Raw genomic sequence first — 18,396 nt, forward strand, 5'->3', positions numbered from 1 at the left:
TTCCTGACTCTTGGGATTCGGCCACAGGAGAATGAAACTAAAAGTTGTTCCATTTCTAAGCGTTTTTCCTTTTGCAACATTCATGCTCCAGTTTCTTGGAAGACTATTTTGTCAGAGTAAACTGCCTTTCTTCATCAAGGTTGAGTTTCTGGTATAAATTATTCTGTTTGTTTGCACAGGAGAAGAACGCGACGAGAAACTTTGAGGCAGGGAAAAGGAACAGAAATTCAAAGAGAAACTGCAAGTTAAGTGACTTCAGGGCACATCTGACCACAGACTGTCTCCCAGAGCAAATCTCTAGTGGTGATTGCAGCTAAAGACAGAAATACTTCCATTCCCTTGTTTGAGTCAGAGGCTAGGCTGCAGTAGGAACCCCTTCTTTCTTTGCAAGCTGCCCTGGGCTAAGGTCTACTAGGCAGATATGGTTTGACTGTGGGGCGGTCTATGATCCCAATGTATTTCCCCCATCTAGGTTCTGTGTTAGAGTCCTGTTTCCTTACTAACTTCAAACATGATAAAGCAGTTTAACCAAATCATGCAGAAGTGTGATTTACAGTGTGATTTTATCCAGGTAGAAAATAATTTTGGGTGTCTGTGTATGTACTGAGGGGTTTGAGGGGGGCTAGGATAGATGGAGGCAAAGGGCAAGGAAAATGGAGTTGAAATGCAGAACAGCCCTGCCTACTTCACACAGTTCTTTAGTTGTAGGCTAGGAAAGAAGAAAAGCTGATAGAGGGAACGAAAAGCTTTAAGAAGGATGTGGTAGGCTCTCAATCTGACAGCCCTGTATTCAAGATATACTTCTCTGCAGGCCCCTGATTAGCTGTAGCATCAGTTAGGATTCCAATAAGAAATAGACAGCATGTTGACAAAATAGAATAATTGGTAGAGGATTTATTTACAAAGAGATTAATTATAAATGTGTCAATGTAGGGAACCATAAAGAATAGCACAATAACCCAGGCTAGTTCAAGCTAAACTCTTAACCTTCCCTAGGCCCTAAGGGATGGGGTTAGGAAGTGGTTTCCAAAACCCAGAAGGACTGAGTAGGGTACAGCTGACCACCTTGAGAGAAGTGGTGACCTTGCTGGAGAACTAAGCTATCTCAAGGTGACCTAGCAGGTAGGGAAACAGGAGAATAAATACCTTGACTTAATCTTCCTCCCTCCTTCTGATCTCCTGCTGGTAATTCTCATTGCCCAAACCCAACCAAAATCAGAGGGCAAGTAAGCCCTCTGGTGTGGTCCATACAGGTCAGTCTCCCAAGGAAGAAGGCAGGGTGGAAAGGGGAGGGGGGACTACTTTTGGAGCGTCAAACACAAAACATCTAGTGCAGACACCAAGATTTTGAGATTCTGAGCACAGACTCCTGGGAGTCTGGTAGAGTGCTAGAACCATCTACTGAACCGACTCCAGTGACCAGGGCATTTTGTCTTCATGCATACTCTGCTCCACAGCTTTGGGGTCAGAGGCAGTAGGCTTTCCCATGATAGAAACTCTTTTCTCTGTTCTTTAATATTCATTCCCTTTTCCAATTTCCTCCTTCATACTTTCCTAATCTGGTATCCTTTAGTATGTCATTTAAAACTCTTTTGCTTGTAAGTCACAAAACAAATGAATAAAAACGATCTCAAATAGACTTGAGGATAAAAAGAAATTTACTGAATCATATAACTAAAAAGTCCAGGTTCTGGTTACTTTGGTTTGAGGCATAGCCAAGTCTTGGAACTCTATGTCATTAAGAACCAGTCTTTCTCCATCTCTCTATACTGCTTTCCATCACGTTGGCTTCATTTTCAGGCTCCACAAATCAAGATATGTACAATGGCTGCCAGCACTATCAGGCCTATGTTCTCAAAGGCTAATTTTCCTTCGAAAGGCTTCCCTGGTGGCTCAAACGGTGAAGAATCTGCCCACAATTTGGGAGACCCAAGTTCGATCCCTGGGCAGGGAAGATCCCCTGGAGAAGGGCATGGCTACCCACTCCAGTGTTCTTGCCTGGGGAATCCCATGGACAGAGGAGCTTGGCGGGCTATACAGTCCATGGGGTCGCAAAGAGTCTGGCACAACTGAGCAACTTATCACTTTCACTTTCCCTTTGAAAAGGTAGGTTCTCTTCCCTGATAGTTCAAATAAAAATTCTGAGTCTCTCATTGGCTTGAATTGGATTCTGTGTCCATCCCTGAACCTACCTCTGTGGCCACAAGGAGAAACTTCTTTAGTTGGCCAGGCTTGAGTCACATGCCCAGCCCTGGAGCTTGGGATGATGTCAGTACCACTCAGCTTGCCTGGAATGAAAGTCAGGGAGAGGTGATCCTCCTGAGGAAAACTGAAGTGATTTTACCAAAGAAAGGTGAACGAGTGGAAGATAGAATAGCTGTCCACTGCATTTTGTCAGTGTCCTGTCAAATCCTACATCTACTTATGGTTGTTCTTGTACTTTCAAACTAAAATCTTTTCAAAATTTTAACATTAAGGTCTCCAAAGACAGTCCTTTCACTCTACTCTGGCATTTTGTCAACACCTTTGGCTTGGAAAAAAAGCAAGGTGGAAAGAGAAAGAAACCGTCTTGATTTATTCTACTTTGTCTTTACCAAAGAGAATTCCATAATTTAAATCTGCATTCAAAGTCTGGCTTCCATAAAACATTTTCTTCTCAGAATAGACTGATACAATCTTCATAAAATAGTTATTAATAACTTGAATCATAAAAGTATTTGACTTGCATCAGAACAAATTTGTTCACAAGTAAGATGCAGGATGAGGGTAACATCCTTTCCCTCCCCTCCAATCCTCTGACTGATGACATCATCTTGTATATAGAAAATCCAAGGAATCTATTAAAAGACTATGACAGCTAGAGAATAAGTTCACTAGGATTGTGAGATAAAATATCAGCACAAAAAAATTGATTGTCTTTCTCTGCACTAGTGATGAACAATTTAAAAATGAAATTGACATAACAATTCCATTTATAATAGAATAAAAAAGAATAAAATATTTAGGAACAGATTAACAAAACAAGTGTAAGACTTACACACTGAAAACTACATAATATTGTTGGAATAATATATAATGGAAATAACCCCAATGTCCACCAACTAATGAATGGATAAACAAAATATAACGTATCTATACAGTGGAATATTATTCAGGCATAAAAGGAATGAAATACTGATCCATGCCACAGCATGGATGAATCTCAAAACATTATGCTAAAAGAGCCAAACAAAAGGTCACATGCTTGATTCCATTTATATGATGTATCCAGAATAGGCAAATCCATAAAGATACAATACATCTGTGGTTGCCAAGGGCTGGAAGGAAGGGGAATGGAGAGCGTCTTTTAATAGGGATGAGAATATCTATCCACATATCACTTATCTATCTATCTATATATCCATTTATCCATCTATATATAGAGGAAGAGAAATTTCTGGGTCATATGGTAATTTTATGTTTAACTTTTTGAGGAACTGTCAGACTGTTTTCCAAAGCAGTTGCACCATTTTACAGTCCCACCAGCAAAGTATGAGGGTTCCAACTTCTTTATATCCTTGCCAACACTTTTATTATTTTTTTCTTATTATAGCCATCCCACTGGGAGTGCAGTGGCATCTTATCATGTTTTTTTTAAATATATATTTCTTCAGCTGCTCTGGGTCTTAGTTGCAGAATGTGGGATCTAGATTCCTTACCAGGAATCGAACCCAGGCCCCCTGCATTAGGAGCTCGAAGTCTTAGCCACTGAACCACCAGAGAAGTCCCCTTATCGTGGTTTTGATTTGTATTTTGCATTTCCCTGATGACTAAGGACAGAGAGCATTTTTTTTCTTCTGCTCATTGGCCATTTGTATATTTTCTTTGGAGAGGTGTCTATTTAGATCCTGTGCTCATTTTTAGTTTGGTTGTCTTTCTACTCTCCATTTGTTAGGGTTATTTATACACCTTTATCAAATACAAGATTTGCCAAAATCTTTGGAGCAAGTTGTGAACTCAGGAAGTGTGAGTCTTCCAACTTTGTTCTTCTTTAAAAAAAAATTTTTTTTTTAGCTTTTCTGCATACCTTTAATTTCCATGTAAATTTTTTGACCTGCCTGTCAATTTCTGCAAGAAAGATTCTATTTCAATGGTTGCTTTAGAGTTTATAGCAGGTTTTCTCAATCTCAAAATTGTTGAATTTTTGGTCCACGTAATTCTTCATTTCAGGGACCATCCTGTGCATTTGGAATGTTTGGCAGCATCGCTGGCCTCTACCCAGTGTACATCAGTAGTACCCTCTTCAGTTGCGGAAACCAAAAATGTCTCCAGACATTCCAAAATGTCTTCCAGGGGTCAAAATCACCCCTGATTGAGAACCACTGGTTTAGAGTATATATCTTTAACATCATTATCTACCTTTAAGTTATATCATACCACTTTACATATTGTATATGAACCTTACCACAGAACCATATGTTCAACTTCTCCCCTGTGGGTTTTTCTGCTATTGTTATCATACATTTTACTGATTCATATATCATAAGCTGCTCAACACATTGTTATTATTTTATTTAAACAGTAAACTATTTTTAAAGAGATTTCAGTAATAAGAAAAAAAATTATTATATATTTAATTATGTAGTTATCATATATTTTATACTGACAACCTCTACCATTTGAGTTGTTTAGACCATTTATATACTATGTGATTATTAATTTGGTTGTATTTAAATCTACTATCTTGCCATTTGTTTTCTGTTGGTCCCATCTGTTTATTGTTCTCCCTATCTTGTTTTTCTGTCTTCCATTGGAATTAATTGTTTTTAAAATGATTCTACTTTATTGACTTATTAGCTATTATTGCTTCATTTATTTCTTGTGTGTGTGTTTTTAGACATTGCTTTAGGGTTTCATTGTAGAAATCCTTAATTTATCACTCTCTACCTTCAAGTCATATTATACCAATTCATGTATAGTATAGGAACTTTACAACAATTAACTTCCATTTCATCTTTGTGCTATTTATCATACATTTTTCTTCTATGTATGTTATAAACACCACACTTCATTGTTATAACTATTATGTTTGCTTTAACATGTATCATTTTTTTGTTCTTAACATGACTTTTAATGGCTAAATAGCATTATGTACTATCCAGAGTATGGATGCATCAAAATTTATTTAATCAATTCCAAATTGTGCATTAAGGTTGTTACTTATTTTTCCTTGATATTAAAAATTATAAATATCAATGAACATTCTTGTGCTAAAATCCCTTTGCGCAGTTCTGATTATTCCTTTAGGATACTTTTTGTGGCCAAAAAATATATATACACAACATAAAATTTGCCATCTTAACTATTTTTAAGTGTAGAGTCCAGTACTGTTCAGTGAATTCACATTTTTGTGAAACAGATCTCCAAAACTTTTTAATCTTACAAATCTGAAACTTTGTACCCATTAAACAGCAACTCTTCTTTTCCCCTTCCTCCCAGCCTCTGGTTAACAAACATTCTACTTTGTCTCTATGAATTTAGATACCTCATATAAGTGGAATTATACAGTATTTGTCTTCATGTGGCCGGCTTATTTCACCTAGCATAGTGTCCTCAAGGCTCATCCATGTTGTAACATATGACAGAATTCCTCCCTTTTAAGGCTGAATAATAATAGATGGGGAAACAGTGTCAGACTTTATTTTTGGGGGGCTACAAAATCACTGCAGATGGTGACTGCAGCCATGAAATTAAAAGACGCTGACTCCTTGGAAGGAAAGTTATGACCAACCTAGATAGCATATTCAAAAGCAGAGACATTACTTTGCCAACAAAGCTCCGTCTAGTCAAGGCTATGGTTTTTCCAGTGGTCATGTATGGATGTGAGAGTTGAAGTGTGAAGAAGGCTGAGTGCCAAAGAATTGATGCTTTTGACCTGTGGTGTTGGAGAAGACTCTTGAGAGTGTCTTGGACTGCAAAGAGATCCAACCAGTCCATTCTGAAGGAGATCAGCCCTGGGTGTTCTTTGAAAGGAATGATGCTAAAGCTGAAACTCCAGTACTTTGGCCAGCTCATGCGAAGAGTTGACTCATTGCAAAAGACACTCTGATGCTGGGAGAGATTGGGGGCAGGAGGAGAAGGGGATGACAGAGGATGAGATGGCTGGATGGCGTCACCGACTTGATGGATGTAAGTCTGAGTGAACTCCAGGAGTTGGTGATGGACAGGGAGGCCTGGTGTGCTGTGATTCACGGGGTCGCAAAGAGTCGGACATGACTGAGCGACTGAACTGAACTGAATATTCCATTGTATGCATATTCCACATTTTGTTAACCCATTCATATATTGATGAATATTTGGGCTGTTTCTACCTTTTGGCCATTATGGATAATGCTCTTATGAACATGGGTGAACAAATATCAAGACTCTGCTTTCAATTCTTTGGGGTACACACCCAGAAGTGGGACTGTTGGATCATATGGTAGTTCTATTTTTAATTTTTAAAGGAACATCCGTATAATTTTCCATAGCAGTTGCACCATTTTACAGCCCCTTCAACAGTACACAAAGGTTCCAATTTCTCCACGCCCTTATCATCATGTTATTTTATGTTTTGTGATAGTAGCCATGCTAATGAGTGTGAGGCAGCTCATAGATCTGTTTCATTAGGGTTGATGCCTAGAGTTTTATTTTGTTCTGTTGATTGGGCCATGTTTCTCTGTTTCTTGTAATTTTTTGCTGGGCTTTGGGCATTTGAAAAACAACCACTTCTCCCAATTTTTAAGCACTAGCTTCTTGCAAGGGAAGACGTTCTCCAAGCTTCGCTGCTCAAAGTTCTGAAACCTCTCAAACCTTTTCCGATCTCTTGCTCTCCCTGGTGTCTGCTTGCAGAACTACAGTCCTAACATGCTCTTAATTCTATACTCCTGCTGCCGTCACTTCAGTCGTGTCCGACTCTGTGCGACCCGAGACGGCAGCCCACCAGGCTCTCCCGTCCCTTGGATTCTCCAGGCAAGAACACTGGAGTGGGTTGCCATTTAATTCTCCAGTGCATGAAAGTGAAACGTGAAAGTGAAGTCGCTCAGTCGTGTCCAACTCTTAGCGACCCCATGGACTGCAGCCTACCAGGTTCCTCCGTCCATGGGATTTGCCAGGCAAGAGTACTGGAGTGGGGTGCCATTGCCTTCTCCGTCTTTATTCTCAGTGACTTTCAAATCTATTTTCATGCATTCCTGTCTGACTCTTTGCGACCCTATGGACTTTGGCCTCCAGGCTCCCCTGTGTATGTGATTCTCCGCACAAGAATACTTAAGTGGGTTGCCATGCCGCCTCCAGGGGATCTTCCCAGTCCAGGGATCGAACCCACATCTTTTATGTCTCCTGCATTTGCAGGCAGGTTCTTTACCACTAGCTCCACCTGAGAAGCCCAAACCTGCTCTCAGTGGCTTCCAAACCGTGGTGCTGGCCCCATCAGTGTTCTGAATGAGACAAGACAGAAACTAGTCCCTGTGGCAGTCCCAAACAAGTCAGAATGTTGGACATATGTTCCTTTTTTATTCCTTCTGGGGGGAGGTGCTCTGGTTTGGAGGTTTTCCTCCAGGTTACTCTGTACTACGCTACACAGAGGGAGTGACATGAACGAGTAACCAAAATGCATGAATTTTCCTACTCTTTCACTGGAATCCCTCTTGGTTTTATAAGGGCCTAGTTGCTGTAGCTTCTCCGCTGGTCTCTAGAGTTTTCACAGAGGTATTCTGGTCTGTGTATTACTGTTAACTCAGTGTAACTCAGTGTCTCTGTGGGGAAAGGAGGGTCTGTAACTTCCTAGTCCACCATCTTGTTACCTTTGCCCGTATTTTAAATCAGGTTTTCTAAATCATTCAGTTGTAGAAGTTCATTATATATTCTGCATATTAACCCCTTATCAGATTTATAAATATTTCTCCCTTTCCATGAGGATTCCTTTTCAATCTGTGTTTTTAATGTGTCCTTTAATGCAAAGATTGTGTCCTTTAATGCAAAGATGTTTTAAATTTTGACATAGTGCAATTTATATATTTTTAAAAATTTGATGCCTGCATTTTTTGGTGGCAAATCCAAGAAATCATTGCTAAATCCATTCTTTTACTTTTAAATTATTTGCGTTTTTATATTTAAAGTGTGTTTCTTGCAGGCAACTTCTAATTGGGCCTTGGTTTTAAATCCACTCTCTTGAGAACCTCTGACTTAATTGGGGTACAACTTCAGTGGTGTATGTGCCCCATTTATTCTTTTTCTCCTCTTTTTGCCTTATTTTTGATGAACTGCATATTGATTATTATCTCACTCTTGCCTTTGTTGGTTTTATCAGCATTTGCTCTCTGTTGTTATTTTAGGGTTGCTTTATCTACACTAGATTGTTAATATTATTTTAAGTCAATTTTATCTTAAGGATTTAAATAATAAGAAAAAATCATATATATGTATATCTCATTGTAATAATTTCTAGTGTTCTTTATTCCTTTGTAGAAATCTACATTTCCATCTTATCATTTTCTTTCTGCCTGAAGAAATCCCTTTAACACTTACAGTATGAGTCAGCTAATAATGCCTTATTTCAGTTTTGTATATCTGAATAAGTATTTCACTTTCTTTCTTGATATTGTTAAAAATAAGACAACGGGTCACAAATGGAGTCACTTATGCTAAGTCTCACATCACCAAACAAAACTTAACTACAGTTTCAGCTTTCCCAAAAATGGAATCTTAAACCAATCAGTCAGGAATTACCTGATCACTACTAGTAAGGCAATTTCTCTGATAGACCCCTGCCATCCCCTAAAGGAGTGACCTTGCCACAGTGAATCTTCTAGCAGAATTTCCTTGCTCTTGTTCCCTTTTGCCTATAAAAATCTTTCATTTTGTACAGTTCCTGGAAATGCCTTTCTACTAGATGGGATGCTGTCCGATTCATGGATCACTGAATAAAGCCAATAAGATCTTTAATTTTTACTGAGTAAAAATTGTTTTTTAACAATATTTTCACTGGGCAAAATTCTAGGTTGACAATCATTTTTTAATTTCAAGACTTTAAAGGTTTTGCTCCTCTGTCATCTTACATAATTTCTGATATGAAATTTACTATCATCCTTTTATGTAACATGCCTTGTTCTGGTTGCTTTTAAGATTTTCTCAGGGAATTCCCTAGTGGTCCAGTGGTTACAGCTCAGTACTTTCACTGTTGTGACAACACTCCGGTTGAAACCATGGTCAGGGAACTAAGATCCTTCCTGCGAGCTGCAAAGTGGGATGAAAAAAAAAAGATTTTCTCTCTCACTCATGAACAAATTTAATCATATATGCCTTGGTGTAGTGTTCTTTAATATTTTGTGTGCTTGAGGTTCTTTGAGCTTCTTGGATCTGTGGGTTCATAGCTTTCATGAACTTTTGGAAAGTTTTTCACCATTTTCTGTACTCCCTTTGAGAACTCCAATTACACAAATACAGTTTTACCATAGCTCAGTGATGCTTTGTTCATTTTTTTGGATGCTTTTTCTTCTGAGTGTGTCATTTTGGATAGTTTCCATTGCTATATTTTCAAGTTTACTATTTTTTTCTTCTTCAATGTCTAATTTACTGTTAGTCCCATTCAGTATATTTTTATTTCAAATTGCATAGTTCTCAATTTCATAGATTTTATTTCTGTCTTTTTATATTATACATGTCTTCACGACTTTTGAACATACAGAGTTATAGTTATAACAATTTTAGTAGCTATAACAACTGTTTTAATGCCCTTGTCTGCTAATTCCAACATCTCAGTTGTTTTGGGGCTGCTTTTGATGGGTTGATTTTTTTTTTTCATCTCATTATGACTTAAGTTTTCCTGCTTCTTTGCATGCCTAGCCATTTTTTATTAGATAACCAACACTGAGAATTTTAACTTGGTGAGTACTAGTTGTCTCTGTAATCCTACAATTATTGAAGCTTTTTCCTCAGAGACACTTAAGTTATTACATGGAAACAGTTAAATCCTTTAGGAGCTTGCTTTTATGATATTTTAGGTGGGTTGAGAGCAGTGTTCAGTTTGAGTCTAAATATCCTCCACCACCTAGGCCACAGCCTCAGTATTCTACCCAATGTTGCATGAATTGTGAGATTACTACCAGTCTGGCTAAGGGAACAGGCACTATTTCCATGTCTATTTGTGTTCTAATCCTTTTTTGTGATTAATTCCTTAGCTTTGAGTAGTTTTTTCACATGTGAGCACATCAATACTTGAGAGGACTCTCTGAAGGTCTCTGAAGTTATATACATATATATATGTATATAGTCTTGCTCTTGCCTGGAAAATCCCATGGATGGAGGAGCCTGGTGGGCTGCAGTCCATGCAGTTGCTAAGAGTTGGACATGACTGAGCGACTTCACTTTAACTTTTCACTTTCATGCATTGGATAAAGACATGGCAACCCACTCCAGTGTTCTTGCCTGGAGAATCCCAGGGAGGGGGGAGCCTGGTGGGCTGCCGTCTATGGGGTTGCACAGAATAGGACATGACTGAAATGACTTAGCAGCAGCAGCAGCAGCAGCAGTCTTACTCTGTCTTGCAAATACTGGCTGCCTTAGCGTCCCTCAGATTCTTCACTCCCTCTCCTCAACTCATGGAGTTTTTCTGCTTCTACCTGATTCCCTCTCCTCATAGTATGTCCTGGAAACTCTTTCCAGACAGTATGCTGAGCAAACATAGGGATCACCTCATTTGTTTCCCATTTCTGAGGAATCACTGTCCTTCATTACTTAAGGTCCAGTGACTTGAAAACTGTTATTTCATATCTGGTGTCCATTTGTAAAAATGTAGTAATCTTTTTGTAATAAGAGAGTAAATCCAGTCTCTACTGTACCATCTTGGCCGGTAGCAAAAATCTATCTCCTTTTTTGTTAAATTTTATTTCAAAGTATTTCAGTCAGGCTTCAATTAAAGTAGTAGGACTACTCTGCGTGTATGTGTACATGTGCACACATGTGAGTGTGCATGTGAGTGTATGTGTGTTTTTAAGGCATTCGTTATAGAGATTTTACCTTACACAATTATGAGAACTAGTTAAGAAGTCTCTGTAAGGCTCCTATCTTCACATCTGATGCTGGAACTTGAAGTCCACAGTGCAGACAGTCAGGAAGGCAAGATGGAGGTAGATATGAAGTACGGGAAAGAACAGAAACAAAGTGGACCTCACGAGCAGGAGCTAGCATTCCCAAGGATGAACTGAAACTTGTGTCACGTCAGTTCTTGTTTCCTCTGACCTTAATGGAATGTGTATCTTGTAGAGGCCAAGACACTGTCACAAAACTAAACTCTCACACCTGACCCAGGACTCAGAAAAGTGAAAGGAGAATTGAGGGGAAGGTCGGACAGTTTCAAACCCAGTTGCTGTCTTGCGCCACTGAAGTCAGTCAGCAGAAAAAAAAACAATGTGTTCAAGCTACAAAATGGCTACTGTTTCCCTTCAGTCCTCCAAGTCCCCCACAATAATCTCTCCTGTGTCCCACCCTAGCTGGGAACATAAAGGAAAAGGAATTCTGGGAAATGTAGCTGAACCTGAACAAATTAACTCATTACCAATCTACTATGAAGTATTTTATAATTTAAGTCATTTCAGTGAATGAAGTATTTTCTCCCTTTCTAGTTATCCTCATTTGTTCCTAATACAAAGAAAATTTAACTTTTAAATATTTACTTTGGGGACTTCTCTGGTGGTCCAGTGGCTAAGACTCTGTGCTCCCAGTGCAGGGGGCCCAGGTTTGATCCCTGGTAGGGGAAATAGATCCCACATGCCACAGCTAAGAGGTCACATGGTACAACTAAAGAATTTGCATGTCACAAGTAAAGATCCTGCATGCTGCAAATAAGACCTGGCACAGCCAAATAAATAAATAGATATTTTAAAATAAATAAACAAATGAGTGAATAAATATTTATCCAGAAACCTTGATGATGTCATCAATCGTATTAGTATTTATTAGTGTCTCTTGGATTTTCTGGGTATACACTCACACCAGAAAAAGTTATGATTTTTTTCAATATTTATTGTACTAAATCATTTTATTCCTTTATTGCATTGATTAGAATAAGAATATGTGGAAGAATAATTATAATAGCATTCCTGTGTAATTCTTGGTTATCTTGGAAATGTTTTTAGTGTTTCATTCTTCAGAATGATATTTGTTGTTTGTTTTTAGTAAGGAGCCTTTAGGTAGGTCTTTCTATTCCTCTTTTACCTTGTGCTTTTATTAGGGATAGTTACTGGATTTTATGAAAGCAATTAAAGTATATTACTAATATGACCCATGATGTTCTTCTTTAATTCACTTTGTTATGAATTACGAGTACAGGTTTATTTATACTGAACCACCTTTGTATTCCTTGAATATATCTAAAATGATAATAATGGATTATACAATATTTTCAACACTAAATCAGTTCAGAATTAACTGCAACTAACAGAAAGCCTAATTAAAAATAGCCTGTTAACCATAAAGACACTGAATTATTCAGCAACAGTGGAAGTCTGGAGCAGGTGTTTCCAAGGCCTGAATAAACTCATCAAGGACCCAGCGCTCTCACTTGTCCATACTGCCGTTAGAAGTGTGCTCTAATAAAGTCAAGTCCCTTTTTCAATGTTTGACTGCTGACAGCTTTTAAGCTTCACCCTCCCTCTTCCCTTTGTGCCTCGCATCTTGGTAAGTTGGTAAGAAAGCCTGGGTTCTCCTTTGTTTGGCACCAGCCATAGATTCAAACCCCTGGGCCCCAACTCATGGACAAAAACCTTCACGCCAGCCCACCTCTCCCCAGACAACCATAAAAATCCCCAGCCAGGGCTTCCCAGGTGGCACTAGTGGTAAAGAATCTGCTGGCCAACGCAGGAGATGCTGGTTTGATCCCTGGGTCATGAAGGTCCCCTGGAGAAGGAAATGGCAACCCACTCCAGTATTAAGAAAAGAAAAGAAAGAAAAAACCCCAAGCCAGTCTTTCTTTCCTTCCTCTCTCATATCATTTCAGATCAGTTTGAGATGCCTGCCCTGGTTGCCCCAGAAAGCCTCATTATGTAAGCAATTTCAGTGTTGACATCAAAACCAAATTTGGGGTGGGGGTCCATGCTGTCTCTGTAGGGTGTCCACAGTCAGTACTGTGAGCAGAATGCTGAGACAATGATCACCACCACCAGGGGTGTGTCTTCTCTTGCTCTAGCTTGCTAACTGACTCTGATGCCTGCTGGCTAGCTTGCCCTTTGAGTTGTGCTCCTTTGTGTTACATTGGCTGAGTCCTACAGAGCTGTGTTATAGATTTAACTAAGTCAGAAGTTTCAATAATTAATTGGCATTTAGAAGTATGGGATCAGAGCCCTCTTTAAAGTGAATGACCCTGGGTTGTGTGTCTTCGCCCAGACCTATCTGTGTGTCTTAGAATGAATCATCTGTCTTGATTTCAGCCTAAGCTGTGACTAATGCTGTTGTTGAGTTGCTAAGTTGTGTTTGACTCTGCGACCCCATGAACTGTAGCCCACCAGGTTCCTCTGTCCATGGGATTTCCCAGGCAAGAATACTGGAATGGGTTGTCACTTCCTTCTCCAGGGCTCTTCCTGACCCAGAGAAGCCATATATATATATATATATATATATATATATATATATATATATATAAAATCATACATCAATGTGAATCAGTCATAATTATAATTATAAAATTATAATTATAAAATTATATAATTATAAAAAAGAAGAGAAGCGAAGGCAAAGGAAAAAGGGAAAGATATACACAGCTGAATGCAGAGTTCCAAAGAACAGCAAGGAGAAATAAGAAAGCCTTCTTAAGTGAACAATGCAAAGAAATAGCAAAAAACATAGAATGGGTAAGATTAGAGATCTCTTTAGGAAAACTGGAGATACCAAGGGAACATTTTATGCAAAGATGGACACAATAAAGGACACAAACAGCAAGGTCCTAACAGAAGCAGAACAGATTAAAAAGAGGTGGCAAGAATACAAAGAAGAACTATACAAAAAAGATCTTAATGACCCAGATATCCACGACGGTGCAGTCACTCACTTAGAGCCAGACATCCTGAAGTGTGAACTCATGTGGGCCTTAGGAAGCATTACTATGAACAAAGCTAGTGAAGGTAATGGAATTCCTTCCAGCTGAGCTATTTCAAATCCTAAAAGAAGATGCTGTTAAAGTGCTGCACTCAATATATCAGCAAATTTGGAAAACTCAACAGTGACTACAGGACTGGAAAAGGTCAGTTTTCATTTCAATTCCAAAGAAAGTCAATGCCAAAGAATGTTCAAACCACTGTACAATTGCTCTCATTTCACATGCTAGCAAGGTAATGTTCAAAATCCTTCAAGCTAGGCTTCAACAGTACATGAACTAAGAACTTCCAGATGTATAAGGTAGATATAGAAAAGGCAAGGAACCAGAGATTACATTGCCGACATTTGTTGGATCATAGAAAAAGCAAGAGGGTTCCAGAAAAACATCTGTTTTATTTACAATGCTAAAGCCTTTGACTGTGTGGATCACAACAAACTGTAGAAAATTTTTAAAGAGATGGGAATGCCAAACCACCTTACCTGCCTCCTGAGACACCTGTATTCAGCTCAAGAAGCAACAGAACGGGACATGGAACAACGGACTGGTTCCAAATAGGGAAAGGAGTACGTCAAGGCTGTATATTGTCACCCTGCTTATTTAACCTATATGCAGAGTACATCATGCGAATGCTGGGCTGGATGAAGCACAAGCTGGAATCAAGATTGCCGGGAGAAATATCAATAACCTCAGATATGCAGATGACACCACTCTTATGGAAGAAAGCAAAGAGGAACTAAAGAGCCTGTTGATGAGGGTGAAAGAGGAGAGTGAAAAAGCTGGCTTAAAACTCAGCATTCAAAAACCTAAGATCATGGCATCCAGTCACATCACTTCATGGCAAATAGAAGGGGAAAAAGTGATAGCAGTGACAGACTTTATTTTCTTGGGCTCCAAAACCACTGCAGATGGTGACTGCAGCCACGAAATTAAAAGATGCTTGTTCCATGGAAGAGAAGCTATGACAAACCTAGACAGCATATTCAAAAGCAGAGACATCACTTTGCTGACAAAGGTCCATATAGTCAAAAAGCTATGGTTTTCCAGTAGTCATGCACGGATGTGAGAGTTGAATCATAAAGAAGACTGAGCGCCAAAGAATTGATGCTTTTCAACTATGGTGATGGAGAAGACTCTTGAGAGTTCCTTGGACAGCAAGGAGATCAAACTATTTAATCCTAAAGGAAATCAACCCTGAATATTCATTGGAAGGACTGATGCTGAAGCTGAAACTCCAATACTTTGGCCACATAATGAGAAGAACTGACTCATTGGAAAAGACCCTGATGCTGGGAAAGATTGAAGGCAGGAGAAGAAGGGAATGACAGAGGATAAGATGGTTGGATGGCATCACCGACTCAATGGACATGAGTTTGAGCAAACTCCGGGTGATGGTGAAGGACAGGGAAGCCTGGAATGCTGCAGTCCAAGAGATTGCAAAGAGTTGGACATGACTTAGCGACTGAACAACAACAATAATTAAGACTGGTTCACGTCAGTGTATGGCAGAGACCAACACAATACTGTAAAGCAATTATCCACCAAGGGAAAAAAATATGTTATATAAGTCTTAAGTGAATAAAGAAAAATGTTTAACTTTTAGTATTAACTATTAAAAACTTTCAAGTGAAAAAAGAATGAATGATGCCCCACAGTAGATTTTTGTAGCCTCAGTGCTGTGGTCCCGCCCATTAAGGTTTCCGTACTCAAAATTATTGAAACTACTGACTCTGTCCAAGCAAATGGTAGATATTTTTCTGTAACAGATTTGACTAATACATTCTGTTCAGTCTCTATTTCAAAAGTCTCTCAACTGTAGTTTGCCTTCACCTCCTAAGGTACATGATACACTTTACCTGGTTATCTATGGAGCACATCAACAGTCTTGCCATCGCACACAATCTTTGCAAAATGATCTTAACTGCATCCAGCTTTTTCCAGGGGCACAGATATGGCTTTATACTGACATCCTCTTCTGAGGCTACTCACTGCTGCTGCTGCTGCTGCTGCTGCTGTTGCTAAGTCGCTTCAGTCATGTCCGACTCTGTGCGACCCCATAGATGGAAGCCCACTAGGCTCCTCTGTCCCTGGGATTCTCCAGGCAAGAATACTAGAGTAGGTTGCCATTTCCTTCTCCAATGAATGAAAGTGAAAAGTGAAAGTGAAGTTGCTCAGTTGTGCCTGACTCTTAGCGACCCCATGGGCTGCAGCCTACTAGGCTCCTCCATCCATGGGATTTCCCAGGCAAGAGTACTGGAGTGGGGTACCATTGCCTTCTCCGAGGCTGTTCACTAGGCACATTTATTCAGGATGAACACAATCACATAGGGAGCTCAAAAAGGGGGCTAGGCCATTGCCTCACAAACAGTGCAAGACCCCACTACCTCTGTAAATTCCTGAAAATTATTTGGTAAACGGAGGACCCCTCCATACCTGACACTGTCAAGAAATAGTTACGAATTCTCAACTTCCAGTGTTAAAACAAGCCCAGTATCTTTTAGGCCTTTTGGGTTCTGGCGGTTACGTACTCCTTATTTACAATTTTTCCTTTAGCCCATTTATGCAATTATTTGCAAATCAGCCCACCTTGAATGGAGCCCCTTCCAACAAAGGCTCTAGATTCTGTCAAAATTGCAATACAACAGCCACTCTCATTAGTGCCCCTTGGCTAGACTCCTTTCACAAAGAGAAGCTTTAGCAACCTTTTGTCATGCCTCCTGGCTTCTCTGTCCATGGGATTTCCCAGACAGGAATACTGGAGTGGTTTGCCATTTCTTTTTCCAGGGCATCTTCCCTACCCAGGGATCAAACCCGTGTCTCCTGCTTGGCAGATGGATTCTTTACTGCTGAGCCACCTGGGAAGCCCTCAGGCCACAAAGAGTGCCATAATCAACTTCAGTTAAATGAAGTGTCATACACTTTTGTCATCACTCAAACATTGGGGTGAATTATCATGAAGAGTCTGACTTCGCTTTTTTATGTTTGCGGACAGCTTTTAGGCCTCAACCCTCCCTCTCCCCTTGTACCCCCTCATCTGGGAAAGCTAAGAAGAAAGCCTCAGTGCTTTCTCCCTTGGTGATGGCAAGAGTTTCAAACCACAAGCCCCCACCTGCACGCAGGAACTGTCACCACAGCCCCAACTCTGACTACAACTAAAATCCCCAGCCAGTCTTTCTTTGATCTCTCAAGCCATTTTTGGACCAACTCGGGAAGTCTGGCTGTTCTCCCCAGAAAGCTCCTTAATGGAATAGACATTTTCAAACCCTCTTACTGTGCATGTGATGTCATCAGTCTGGACATCTGGACCAAATTTGGGATGGAGGCTCACCCTACACGATGGTCACAACATATGTCTGCCATGTCTCCCCTCCTGGTCTCCAGGTAACTGCTGCAGCTGCAAACAACACAACCCCATCCTGGCATCCTAAGGATGAGGGCTCGTGGAAAAAGGTTTTCACTTTATTGGTCCTCTATCTAATCACAAAGGAAAATCTTTCCCTGAAACTCCCAGCAAATTTCCTGATATATCTCACTGACTAGCACAGGGTTACATGTCCACCCCTAAGTCAATCACAAGACCCTGCCCAGGGTTCATACGCCACTGACTAAGCAATGTAGAGGTTCTGTTAGCAAGGAAGAAAGTAGGGTTTGCTGTCCTAGGAATGTTGACACTGTCCATTTTCAGATATGTAGGATTTTTGCAAATGGGTCAGTATATTTATACAATATTAACTTGCACACTATTTTTCTGATTGGCTATTAGCTTTATCAGCTTCACAAAATGAACTGGGGAGCTGCCCATGTTTTTCTATGGTGTGGAATATATATCTTTAACTTACAATATGCATCTTTAATATACTTTTAAGAGTTATTATACTCCTTCATATATAATACAAGAATCTCACAACAAGGAATTGTTCTTGGATATGAACCAAAAGTAACATATAAATGTTGGTCCAATCTCTTTGCAGCTATATTTATAAATGAGATGGGTCAATAGTAATCTTTTTGGTACTATATTTTTGTCATCAGATATTATATAATAATGGCTATACAAAATGATCTGGGGGAGTTTTTCATATTTTTCTATGGTTGAAATGGCATACATCATAATTACCTGGTTGTCGCAAAGAGTCAAACACGACTGAGCAACTGAACTGAACTGAACTGAAAGGTTAAATAGGAATTAACACAGAATCATTTTTGTGCTTTTAATAACTGACTATACTATAACTGTGTATTTATAAATTGGAGTGCCCTGAGACTCAGTCCTCTATTTTCTATTCTCC

The 18,396-nt window shown here is 39.5% G+C and overlaps 1 protein-coding gene across 6 annotated transcripts in view; it reads left to right on the plus strand.

Moving 5' to 3' along the window:
* The window catches only part of ATP1B4 (ATPase Na+/K+ transporting family member beta 4), a 39,763-nt gene that overhangs the window by 21,199 nt on the left and 168 nt on the right, over positions 1 to 18,396 (plus strand). For 3 of the 6 annotated variants that reach the window (XM_070366372.1, XM_070366373.1, XM_070366374.1), the window contains one exon: positions 13,016 to 13,061. The exons of 2 other annotated variants lie outside the window; for them this stretch is intronic. In XM_070366372.1, the coding sequence (XP_070222473.1) occupies positions 13,016 to 13,061 (46 nt within the window). Of the gene's footprint in view, positions 1 to 179; positions 10,401 to 13,015; positions 13,062 to 18,396 lie in introns of those variants that run through there. One more of the 6 variants, XM_070366376.1, reaches the window with a different exon arrangement.

Source organism: Bos mutus, chromosome X, assembly GCF_027580195.1.
Source record: "Bos mutus isolate GX-2022 chromosome X, NWIPB_WYAK_1.1, whole genome shotgun sequence".
In the NCBI taxonomy this organism is placed as follows: Eukaryota; Metazoa; Chordata; class Mammalia; order Artiodactyla; family Bovidae; genus Bos; species Bos mutus.